The 12950-nt window shown below is 48.0% G+C and overlaps 1 protein-coding gene across 1 annotated transcript in view; it reads left to right on the top strand.

Annotated features, from left to right (window-relative positions):
* Arhgap40 (Rho GTPase activating protein 40) overlaps positions 1 to 12950 on the top strand; it is a 35506-nt gene that overhangs the window by 6445 nt on the left and 16111 nt on the right. Inside the window, exons 2-5 of the mRNA XM_028786582.1 lie at positions 6698 to 6894; positions 11232 to 11449; positions 11944 to 12019; positions 12344 to 12495. Coding sequence (XP_028642415.1) covers positions 6698 to 6894; positions 11232 to 11449; positions 11944 to 12019; positions 12344 to 12495 — 643 coding nt within the window. The remainder of the gene's footprint in view (positions 1 to 6697; positions 6895 to 11231; positions 11450 to 11943; positions 12020 to 12343; positions 12496 to 12950) is intronic.

Raw genomic sequence — 12950 nt, 5'->3', positions numbered from 1 at the left:
TGTGTGTGTATATGTGTATGTGTGTGGTATATGTGTGTATGTGTGTGTGAACATGTGTATGCCTGTGTGTGTTATATATGTGTGTGTGTGTGTGTGTGTGTATGTGTTATGCCTGCCTTTGCATCTGGGTGTGGTGCTAGAGTTTCACTTGAGGTGTCTTCTTGTATTACTCTCTACCTTTTTTTTTTTTTTAACACAGCGTCTTTCACTAGATTAAGCTCACCATTTTAACTGGACTGAGAGCCAGTGAGCCTCTGGGAATCCTCCCATCCCCATCCCCACCCCCCAGCACCAGGATTATAGGCACACATTACTGCACCTGTTCTTTTGGTCGGTGCTGGGGCTCCAAACTCAGGTCCTCAGGTTGCACTTTATCCCATGAGCCACCTCCCAGCCCTCACAGTCTGCCTCTTAAGCAAAGGTGAAAGACAAGAATCCTACAAAGAAGGCCTTTGAGGCAAGGGAAGGGTTACAAGGCAATCCAAGGCAAGCAGTGCTTTTCTCCCTGTGATATTGGTCTCTGGCTCCTTCATAGAGGGGGTGTTTTGGAAACAAGAGTGGCCCCTGTAAGAATGAAAAGCTAAAACCATCAGTGTTGGTCATCTACAGGCATGCCACTGTCTGGAGAGAAAAACCTACAAATCATGGAGATATTTTTTTCTTAAACAACAACAACAACCAAGCAAGCAAAAAAGCAAACAAGCAAACAAGCCAAGTGTATGTGGTGTTTGTATGTGCATGTGTTTTCTGTGTGCACTTGTGTGTCTGGGAGTAATTGTACATACGTGCTCATGTGTGAAGGCCAGAAATAAACATCAGATGTCTTCCTCTCTTGGGTTCTACCACGAGCTAACCGATTGGCTAGCTTATTTTGTCAGCAGGCCCTGGGGTCTGTCTTCCCATGTCCCCTGATCCAATGCTAGGGTTCCAGATATGTGCACCATGCGGGGCTTTTCCTGGGTTCTGGGGACCCAAACTCGGGTCCTCATACTTGTACAGCATTTTACGTTTCAAACATGGCATCTTTTGAATCTGGCACCTACTTTTCATTTATAGTAACATCTACTGTGATGCTGCTTTCTTATCTGGAAGCTTCCATGTGCACCGAGAGCTCACAGAGCTACAGCTGGGCAATGGGTTCCTGCTTCCAAGGTGTCCTCAGCACACCTCCACGCCGTGGGAGCTCCTATTTTCTTTGTGACAAGGTATCCAACAGGAGCAATTTAAGAAAAGAAGGTTCCATCTAGTCTACAGTGTGAAGGAAAAGAAGATATAGGCAGAGACAGATGAATGCAGTGTGTGTGTGTGTGTGTGTGTGTGTACATGTGTCTGTGTGTGTGCATTTGTGCATGTGTGTGCATGCTTGTGTGGTATGTGTGTGCGCGCACACGCGCGTGCATGCGCATGCTCGAGTGTGCGCATTGTTGCATGTGTGCCCAGAGCCTTGGACTGGGTAGGCAAGCATTCTGCTCAAGCTATATCCTCAGCCCAGTGAGCACCATTATAATTCAAATGAGTACACTGGCTGGGTCATGTTTTCTTTTTATTGTTTTGTCTTAAAAGGAAAGCTACTTACTGCCTTAGAGGGTTTTGAGGAGCCTGCCAGGTGATACACAAACATTTGCAGCCTTTATAACCAACTTCCCATTCCCCCTGCCCTCCCTACATGCTCATGGCCTCAAGGACGGCAGTACAGCATGCCCGATGTGCAGGTTGTGTACTGTGCAATAAGGTTCAGATTGTGTACTATGCATTGTGTAATAAGGCTGTGCCTCCACAGGTATGCCATTCATACCGTGGTCCTAGGCTGAGTCCTGACAGTGCATGTCTGTGTACATGCTCATGGAAGGGTATGCTCCCAAGGTGCCTTGCCCCAGCCATGTGCACATGGCTACGTCCTGAGATCACTACCAAGGGCTATGTCTCTGCTCTCAGAGGCCTGATTCCTGCCCTTCTTTAAACTTGAGTCACTCATTAGTGTTGGAAATGGGAATACGTGGAGTGTACACGCTGGTGGCATATGCGTGGTATCTGGGAATGTGTATGAGTGGGAAAATGTAGGCTTCTGCCCCTCTTGGCAGAGTTGTTTGGTTGCTCAGCAGTTCACTGTATTAGTCAGCTACTGCTGCATAACAAAGGATCCCAAACTCAACCAGCAGTCATTTATAAAATCTGTAACCATTTGTTCTTGGTCAAGTGTCTGAGTTTGGCTGAGGTTAGCTAATCTAACCTAGACTCTACAGGGCTTGCCCCAAATCCAAAGGCTGTGACAGCCTGTTGCGTTCCCAGCATGCCCCATCGGGGACTATCTCAGTCCATCACATCCCAATTTAGCATTGCATGACAGCAATTATGGGATGGGAGGAGGCTCCCAAACAGACCAGCGGCCATGTGCCTGGTGTGACAGAGACAGGGATTTCAGCCGATAGAGACAAGATGGGCCCATGCGAGAGGGCGGTAGTCCCTCTCCATCCAGCCACAATATCCAGACAGTGGGAGAGAAGCCACACCTAGCAGGAAAGGTACACAGGGGACTTGCTGAGTGCTGGAGAATATAGTCTAAGGGGCAATGTTTGATACCTTCGGTTGTCATAACAGAGATGCTCTCGGTGTCCAGTTGGACAGAGGCCAGAGATGCTGACCTAATGCAAGGGACGGCTTTCACTGCAAACCAGAAGCACGCCAGTGCCAGGTGGGGGACCACACTGTGGGGCGCAGAGCAGAGCTTCCCACGGGCAAATGCCAATGCCAGTTCACTGGTTGGTTGTGTTAGGGTCAGCTGCCACTATAGGCACACCGACTATGTTAGTGACAAGAGCCTGTTCCTTATGTCAATGTCCTCTAACATTTACAGCAAGGACAATGGCACCTCTGCTGTGACTATTCCTGCAGCATCTGGGCTCTTACTCTTGGTGTGCCAGGCTGAACCACCTGCTCCAGCCTTAGTGGCTTCTGGCAAGGAGCCCAGCCACACCTCTACCAGGTCCTGCTCACCTGGTTGTGCCACATTCTTGGTCCATGGGTCATGTTGACCTTGGCCTCTGAGGAGTTTCTCCCTCCCTTCCGTAGGCTCTTTTTGTGTTTCCAAAGCTCTGCCCTGCACTTCAGTGGAGGCTTTGCCCCTGTCAGCTGGTAAGACTACATCGCAAAACACCTGCATTTTCATGCTGCATTTTACAGTCACAAAAACCAGGCCAGGGAGTGAAAGACATATCCACTGTCACATAGAGAATTGGTGAGGCTGGACCACCACCAAGGACTTCTAGGGCCCCCTGCCATCTCTGAGCCACTGGAGAAAAAGAAGGCGCCATAAGGAACTCAGAGGAATAGCTTTGCTGTGAGGCAGCCGACGCACTCAGATTCCCCTCATCGACACCCAGGGCCCCTAAACCATCTAGTGCAGCTATTAAGAGCCAGAAGGATATCTCAGAAGATAAAGGACTTGCCACACAAGAAGACCCTGAGTTCAATCCCCAGCACCCAGCACCAGTTCAACCTGCATCTGTAATGGACAGACAGAGCCACGTGGATCTCTGGGGCTCAGCAACCAACCAACCTAGCTGGATCAGTGGGTTTCAGGCTCAATGGATGACCCTGTTTCAAACAATACGGTAGAAGTTGGTTACGGTGGTGCACACCTTTAATCCAGGACTCAGGAGGCAGAGGCAGGCAGATCTCTGAGTTCAGATACACAGGGCTACCCTGTCACAAAAAGCCCAAATAATAATAAATAATGATAAAGTGGAAACTGACCGAGGCAGAACTCCACACCACACATCCACTCAGGATCATGTATGCATACACAGTACATATGTGCATACCTACCACACATCAAGAGCTTCTGAGTCTGAAACCCGGTATTAGGTTCTTGCTTTGTCTCTTGCTTACTGGTTAAGTCTGAGTGCCTGCCCTTATCTCTCTGGAACTATATCTTTGTCTGTACATTGGGGAAAATTGTGTCCCCTACATGGGGCTGGTATATCAACTTGAAATTTGGCTGGGACGACTGTCGGGCATGTGCGCATGCGCAGTAATGTTTAGGCCCCCGGAATGGGAACCGGAAGTAGCCATGTTTTGCGTGTTTGTGCACGCAGTGCCACCGCAAGACACTAGCATCAAACCAAGGCTTGTTGGCAGGCTCCAAGCATATTCCATGATTGGGTTAAACGTGCTGCTTCTTGCTAAAAGGGGACTCATGGCCACACAGCATAGTGTGACCTCAGAAACTGTAAGTGTGCAGCGGTTTCTAGCCATGCTTTCGATTGGCCTCTCTGACCTCTCAGAAAAATGACCATGAGACTGTTTCCCCCTTGTCGATTAGTTAGCGAAAGGTGGCACGGAGGCTGGCCCTTGTTTGGGCTTAGTCACTCCAGTTTTCCAAGTGTCGGGAAAACACACGAATGCATGCCGGGAAAATTTTCCAGTGCTACTAGAGGCCGCTAACAGCAGAGCTGTGTGCCAACAGGAGATGCAAACAGACTCCCGGGAGGAACTGGCTCCGGCCGTCTGGGAAACCACAGCCAGCACAGCGGACAATTTTATCTTTAACTGGGAACTGATCTCCAGTTAGGATATTTCTGCTGGGAGAAAATGGCTTGGCTTCAACCCTTCCTCCAGGTGCAGAAACACTCACCCTTTGTCACACTTGAGTACGTTTAGGGGTGGAACAATTGACAGCTCCAGATGGAGGCACAGCCAGGGGCCTGAGCTGAGGTACAGATAGGACAAGCCATGTGTAAAAGAGTGTGGAGGTGTTTATGAAGGAACGACCAAAATCCAAGCTGAGGAGCTGGAGGTGAGTCTCCCTTAGAGCTCATCCAGCCTGGGTGAGCTCTGGATTTGCTCCTCAGCACCACAGAAAGCTGGTGGCCGTAGCGCACACCTGTAATTCCAACACTCCAGAAGTTCAGGGTCATTCTCTACTACAATATATAGTGAATTTGAAGCCACCCTGTGCTACATGAGACCCTGGCTAAAAATAAAATAAAATAAAATATAAAATCCCAGTATGATGTCAGCAGAACATGAAGCCAGGAATGAAGATTTCCTATGCACACTCTCCCTGGGTAGGGTGTATGGTCGTGCATCCATGGAGCTGACCTTGGGTCCCAGGTCTCACCTCCATAATTTAGGAAGGTAAACTTCAGTAGTCTAAACGCCATGACTGTAGCGCCAGGTGCTTAGTGGGAAACGGCTAGACAAGAGGCCCGCCATGTCACCAAGTTCACGATTTTCTACAGGAGCCTGAGCACTTGGGTGGTTGCTGGGTTTGGATTTTGCTAGGTTTCCATGCAGTTACAGGCATGACAGTTTCTGTCGTAAGTTCTTTCTGTGTTCCCCCTTCCTGGAATGGGTCCTAATCTAAAAGTAGTATTGGGATCATTGTCTTATCGCTCATTCAACTTTGCCCAGCCTGTGTTCACTTTCTCACCCCTTGCCCCCTCGGGGTGTGTGTGTGTGTGTGTGTGTGTGTGTGTGTGTGTTCTATGCTGGGGACTGAACCTACAGCCTTTTACATGCCAAGTAAGCACTCTATAACTGAGCCACATCCCCAGCCAACCTTCCTTCTACCTTTAACCTTTGCCATTTTATATTATCTGCCTGTTTGTTTTTATTCAGGTGGGGACATGTCTTTGCACACTGTGTGTGTGGAGGTCAGAGGTTGACACACTAGGCGTCTGCCTAGGTTGGTGTCTACCTTATAAAAGGAGGCAGAATCTTTCACTTGAACCTGGAATTTGCTCACTTGACTGGTCTAGTTAGCCAGCTTGCCCATGGAGACCCACCATCTCTGCCTTCTGAGTGCCAGGGTTCCAGGCCCAGAACAGATGTGGATGCTAGGGTCCTCTCCCTGTGTGCCCAGATCTCTCCTGTCTTTAAAACAGTGTCTTCATGAATTTTTTTTAATTGAGCATTTAGAGTTGTTTTGTTTTGTTTTAATCTGGACAATTCAAAGCTTAAAGATGTCTATTGTTTTCAGAGGGACCAGAGACATGAAGGGATCTTGCCTGGTGTCAATACTAAGCTCAAACAGTTATAGAATTTTCTAGATATACTCACTTCCTATTTGAGGAACCTGGGGGCATTGTCCCTTCTTCTCACCTGATAGGGCCAGTTAAAGGTCCAACAGGGTGTCAGGGTAAGTACTTGGGGCGCTGTTAGCACCAAGGTCTCTCTGGCTCTGATGGGAGTGGAGAAACATCAACCCAAGCTCATCGGTAGTCCTGGGCTGTCATTTACTGGGACCAGGAACCAGACTCTGTCTCATTCTGGAGTTATCTGACTGTACAAAGTGCAAAGTCATTCCATGTTGTGTAGAAAGTCAAGGATGGGATGCAGGAGTTCCTAACATTCACAGTCTGGGTCATGACAGTCTGGGACTGGGACCCTACCCCCATCTCTTGTGGCTGCAGAGGCCAGTCTCCTAGGCAATTCTAGGTCTTATCAAGTTGACAGTTGAGACTGACCATCACACAAAACAAAGACTGTTGGCCATGCTAAGGGAGCACTCTGGCCCTTTAGTTGCCTTTGGCATTAGCAGCATTGCTTGTGACCAGGGATTCTGAAAAATGTCATAGGTCAGTTTGCTGAGAGCCAGTGTGTAGTATCTGGGGCTGCACTAACTTCAGGACAGACCCAGGCTTGGCATAGCAAGAGCTGAGCTGCCCTGACCAATCCCCTACTTTTACTTGCACAGCCCTGGTCCCTCTACAGGCTCCACAAATCTGCAGCAGCATCCTCTGAAGCCACGGCCAGCTGACTGCACCCACTCCCGGCTGTCCTGGGCAGACAGCTTGTCCATGGATGGTTTCTGGATGGAGGTGGAACAGATCCAACGGAGGGGCGAAGTGAAGAAGGAGGACTGTGGTGGAGACAGAAGCCAGCTCCAAGAAGGTGAGGTTAGCTGAGCCTGCAAGCTGGATGTTCAGGTCTCATTCCAAGGGAAGCAACGTGTCAGAGCCCACACATGATCTAGAGCACAGAGTTCTTCTCTGCTTGGACTGCCACCATAGTCTCTCTGTTGTGCTCCCTGACATCTGTTTTCTATGCCATTGTTAAAAAGTATTATCCTGTAAGGCCCATTGGTCTGTCTCCCATTTGACGTACTAATTTGGGAAATATCTATGTCGTGCCTCTTGTCTGCCAGGCCAAGTGTTTAGACACTGGGATACAGTGGAGAACCCAGACAGTCTATGAGGACCTGACATTCTATAGACTCTAAGCACTCTATATAACGCTCTTACCTCCCTATCTCTCTCCGGGTACCAGCAGCCATGTGTCCCTGTTACTGCATCAAAAGCCATTGTTAACACGTCACACTGTTCTGGGGGTGGCAGGGCTCAGATGGATCTCTTTCAGTGACAAGCCCAAGGCCATCCAGCTCAGTCACCTCAAAGGACTTCTTACCCACATGCCTGGGAGCAAGTGTGACCTCCCATACTTGTGGCTTTGGTCTAGACTGCCTCCACATGGCTGTGTGTGGTCCAGGCCTCCTCACATCATGACATCTGGGTTTAAAGAGTAAAGCCTGAGGCAGAGCCACAGTGGATGCTCCCAGCCAGCCGTAAAAGATAGCCACAATTGCTCTGTGCTTCCTATCATCCTATGTGCAGCCACGGTCTAGGGGAGGGGAATCAGACCCCATCTCTCGGTGAGTTGACACTTCCCCTAGCTCACAAACCTTTCCAGAACTGGCCTGGGGCCTGTCTCTGCCTCATCCTCCAGCCTGTCACTCTACCATGCTCTTCTCCCCTGAGGCTTCCTTGTTGTATCTGACTATGAAAGCATACCCCTGCCTTTGTCCTTGCTGCCTCCTCTTTCTAGAATATTCTTTGTTTGGGCACCTTACAAGATGATCTGGGCTTAGCCAGTTGCTGGGCTCAGAACGTTCTTCCTAGCTTCCCTCTATACTACAGAACTCTGACCACCCCTGGATTCCTGGCTGATGCTATTCATTGCTGTAGCAATTCTCATGCATAGAGAACTCTGACCACCCCTGGACTTCTGGCTGATGCTATTCATTGCTGTAGCAATTCTCATGCCTCGACTTCACCATAACAGTTGCTCATACACGGCTGTCATCCACTTTCCACGAGGTCAGGGCATCACCAGCCCCTCCCACTTCAGCCTGCGTGCTGGAATCTGGAACATCTGGCCATGTTCCGAATGCCCCATCCTTCCTTGTTTGGCAAGTGAGGGAGTAAGGAGGGTGTGACAAGACGGTGCTTCCCATGCGGAAACCCTCTGGCTTGGCTTTGCTGGCCTTAGTTGGTCACATCGGGCATTTGTGATTTTCAGGTCTTTACAGGCTGATGCTGATTTCTTGGTGCAGGGGCTCCAAGAAACACAAATCTCTGGTGAGGCCAGAGGCGGATACAGGATGGGCTTGCCTGCCTTATATACTGCAGCCAGCAAGTACATCAAAAACCCAGCAGGGGCTGGAGTCAGAAGGCTGGAAGGCTGGAGCCTCTTCAGACAACAAAATAGACAAAGAACTTGTGTAGATTCAGGACAGACGGAACTAAGAGCATGTGTAGTTTGTTATCACCGTTCTACCTTAGTGTAGGAATGAGGGGTTTCTTTCTTTAAAAAAAGATTTATTTATTTTATATTAATTATTATATATAATATATTAATAATATAGATATAAAATATTCATATTAATTATTTTGAATACACTGTAGCTGTCTTCAGACATACCAGAAGAGGGCATTGGATCCCATTACAGATGGTTGTGAGTCACCATGTGGTTGCTGGGATTTGAACTCAGGACCTCTGGACAAACAGTCAGTGCTCTTAACCACTGAGCCATCTCCCCAGCCAAGGGATGATGGGTTTCATTGTGCTGCTTTTATACACACACATCATTCTGCTTTGCTCATAGCCATCTGATGCTCTCTCCTGTCCCTGTCCTGCTGGTCCTTTCTGAGGTTCATTTTCCTCTTAACTTCTACGTATGGCAGGTGATGGCAAGTACTCCCCTTACATGGATATTGTTCCTTTACAACAGCCTTACGGTAGTCCCTACTGTTTCCTGCTCTTGTTGGTAGGTGGACCTGGGAGAAGGGAGCCCCCAAAGAAGGCAGAGTAAAGTCTCACGCACTAGCCAGCTTTATCCAGAGCATCAGATAATTTATACTCTGAGGGTCAAGAAGAGTCACACGAGGAAAGTGTACAATCACAAGGACAAGCTGCACGTGGCAAAAACATGTTTTTCCATAGAAGCATATAAACAAATAACACTAGCCAGTTGTAATGGATAATCTGAATGACTCCTATCCACTATACCGGGAGAGGCAGGAAAGCACATTCCAAGAAAAACTCCATGTTTTGAAGAAACTGAGACCACAAGACCCTTGCTTTGTTCTCTTGGGGTTTTCTCACAGGCACACAGAATTCTTCTCTCACAATTCCATTCGTAGACTGAAAAGCTCTGCTGGGGCTGTCTGACTTTGAGTCAGGACTCGCAAAGGCTAAACTTTCCCATTTTCTTTTCTTCTGTCTCTTTCTTCTGGGAGTTTGTGCTTACCGTCCTTTCTCCAGAGCTTTCTGCTCTCTACCTACCCTGTGCCTGCTGGTCCTCCAAGGTTGATCTCTGTGCCAGCTTAACGCAAACAGCATGGTTCTCTCTCTCTCTCTTTCTCTCTCTCTTTCTCTCTCTCTCTCCCTCCCTCCTCCCCCTCTGAGGGTTGCCTCTCCTGGTTTTTTTTTCAAGCTCTAATAAAATTGTCCTCAAGCTTAAAAACAAAAAGCAACAAAAAAGTTAAAAGTATGGTTGGTGACTAAGGGGAAATATTTAGTAGATAATTAAATATATATGAACATTATATGAATGTATTGATTGCCTTTATTGGTGACATACTAGGATATCTCACAGACACTTATAGTATTTAAAGATCTATTCATTTTTCTGTGTATGGGCACTTTACCCACGTGTCTATTTGTGCAGCATGTCCATGTGGTACCTACAGAGGCCAGAAGACGGAATTAGCTCTCCTGGAATTGGAGTTAAAGACCATGTGGGTGCTGAGAACCAAACTGGGGTCCTCTGGAAAAGCAGCCAGTGATCCTAACCACTAAAATATCTCCATAGGCCCTTGTTTGGTTATTTTTGAAACCATCAACTCCTTCTGGACTAACCTGTTCAACACATGAAGTACAACTACATGTATCCAGTCTAGCCCTCTCATAGTTCTGCACAGCTTCCTTGGTGAACACTTGGGTCTCTCCCTGACAACATGGCAGTGTCTCCCCCAGGGTGGTCTGAAGAGCACCAGATCAGGGATGCCAGGGCTGGTGGCCTAGATACAGCATCCTAGCCCCTGGCCTGGGTTCCTGGAGCAAAGTCCTAGCAGGCAGGACCAGAAGCTATAGTCTCAGCATGGTTTTGCTATAGGATCCTGGCATGAAACCCAAGCAAGGGCACTATTCCAACATATAAAGGTCTTGAATAAAGAGGGTCCAGACTAGAGAGATGGCTCAGTGGTTAAGAGCTCTTCCAGAGGTCCTGAGTTCAATTCCCACCAACCACATGGTGGCTCACAACCATCTGTAATGGAATCTGATGCCCTCTTCTGGTGTGTCTAAAGACAGCTACAGTGTACTCACACACAATAAATAAATAAATAAATAAATAAATAAATAAATAAATAAATAAATAAATAAATAAAATGGGGGTTGGGGCTTGCAGCTAAGACTGAGGACCTGAGTTCAACCCCTAGGACCCACACGGTGAAAGGGGAGAACTGACTCCTGTAAGTTACCCTCTGGCCACCACACAAACACAGTGTTTTATACTTACATGTGCACACACATGCACATGCACACACACAAATGAATGTAAAAAAATTTTTAAAAAAGAATACAAGAAAAAACAGAGGGTCCATGCTGTGCATGGCTGGACCTCCGTGACCCTGTGGTTGGTGTCTTTGCCAGAACTGGGAATGGGTGTAATTTCATGCCTATATTCCAGAACCTGAGTGCCTGGGACCCTCCCTGGTTTGCTGTCTCTAAGAGTCCATTCATACAAGTTTAATCCAGATGCTGGCCAATGTTGTAAGCACCTCCAGCTCTCACCTGGGGAGAATTATGTGCCTTGATATGAGTACTGCAGAATCTCTTCATGTCCACATGAACATATGGTTTTATGTGAAGCTTACATTAGTGAGCATAGTTAAGCCACATATGAAGTTCTATATATTTATCTGATGTCCTCCCTCTGTCGGCCAAAGGGGACACTGAATCCCAGTGGCTACAGGACACAGGCCTGTCAGGCCTTGTTGGTGGTCTGGGCTTGGACAGTGATCACCAGGGACTCCTGTCTACACTGACACAGACCCAGGTGGCTGCAGTGTGCCGCCGGCTAGACATCTATGCCTGCTCTGCCCGAAGACAACAGAAGGCACCCATCAGAGACGTCAGGGATATCTTTGGGGTCTTCTCTTCAAGGGTAAGGGCCATTAGATGCTATTTTTTTCTAGGGCTTCTATGATGTCACTTTGGCTTTCATGTGCCTCTTTGCATGCCAGTGTGTCATGTTGCCATGCTGGGTGGGGGTGTTTGTGTGTGGCCCTGCCTAGTGTGTATGTGCTTGTTGCCATGATGTCGCTGGATGTATCTGAAAGCTTAGGTTCTTTCAAAGTCATTACCAATACAAACTTAATGCTTTTGGTTGTTATTTGCATGTTCTGCTGGCACTGAAACCTGATAAGCTTCTTTCTGGGGTCCATAGGAAGACACAACCCTGTGGTTAAAATGATAGGCTCGAAGCTAGACAGTCAGGCCCCCATATTTCTTCCCATCTACTCAGCTTCTGTGGGATCTTGGCTAAGTAACTTAGCCCCTCTGGGCTTCAGTTGCTCTTCCTGTGAATGGTTCTTATCTCCCATGGTCTGTGTATTACCTTCCCACAGGAATAATTGGGTGTTTCTATAATTTGTATAGGAAGCAGCTCCAGAGAATGGGGACTCAGGAATGAAATGGACCAAGATCAATTCTAAGGATTCTGCATCTCCCCTAAGTAAGTGGGCTTCATTCTTCCGGGCCCTGGGAGTCCAGGGTGCTTCAGCCTCTCTGTGAAGCAGGAGAATGCTCATCTCTGCACCTTCCTCTGGTTCCTCTCCCTCCATGCACAGGGGTAGCAGGAAGAAACTCCAAGGGGACAAGATGTTCCCTAAATGGACCACTGCCTTCAGGCCCTCGGGCCTCAATCCAGAAAATCTGTAACTAAATGAACACTTTTGTGGGCCAAAGCTAGAACATCACTTTCTGGACAGTGAACCTGAAGCCTCAGCTTAAGAACTTGCTTCCTAGTCAAACCTGTCTCTCTGCTTTCATTTTAAAGGACCTGCAGAGCCTGGGGGAGCACAGGAACTGGCTGGGATGGAGGAGGTCTTCAACATGGACTCTGCTTACTCTGAACAAGCTGCCATGCTTCTACAGAGAACCTGGACATCCCCAGGAGGCACTGCTGCCTGGGGCAAGGGACCCCTGCCGGTGAGGATGCTGGCCCTAGGTCTTTGGGTACCACCCCATCCTTCAGCTCCTCACACAAGCCAGGCTGCCAGGCACCTAGCAGGGAAGTTGTTGGATCATTCATTCACTTGATTACTCCTGCAGCTATTATCTGGGTGGCTTTGGGGTGTCAGGGACCAGGAATGGGGGTCAGTGGAATTGTTCAGTGGACAGAGGTATTTGCTGCCAAGTCTGACAACCTGAGTTCAGTGTCTGGTCCCACATGGTAGAAGGACATAACAGACTATTCCAAGTTGTCCTCTAAGTACCACATGTTGTTGTGGCCCATGTATGCCTACACACAGAGAGACACACGTGAGACTACATGAGGATGCATATATGCAGACGAGCATAAGCACACTTAAACAGGCTATAAACAGATACATATTACATACATTCCACTAATCAAAAAGAGTGAAATTTAATTCAGTAATGTA

This window comes from Grammomys surdaster, unplaced genomic scaffold (assembly GCF_004785775.1).
Source record: "Grammomys surdaster isolate TR1022 unplaced genomic scaffold, NIH_TR_1.0 125561, whole genome shotgun sequence".
NCBI classification, from domain to species: Eukaryota; Metazoa; Chordata; class Mammalia; order Rodentia; family Muridae; genus Grammomys; species Grammomys surdaster.
This window is presented reverse-complemented; position numbering and strand designations above follow the sequence as displayed.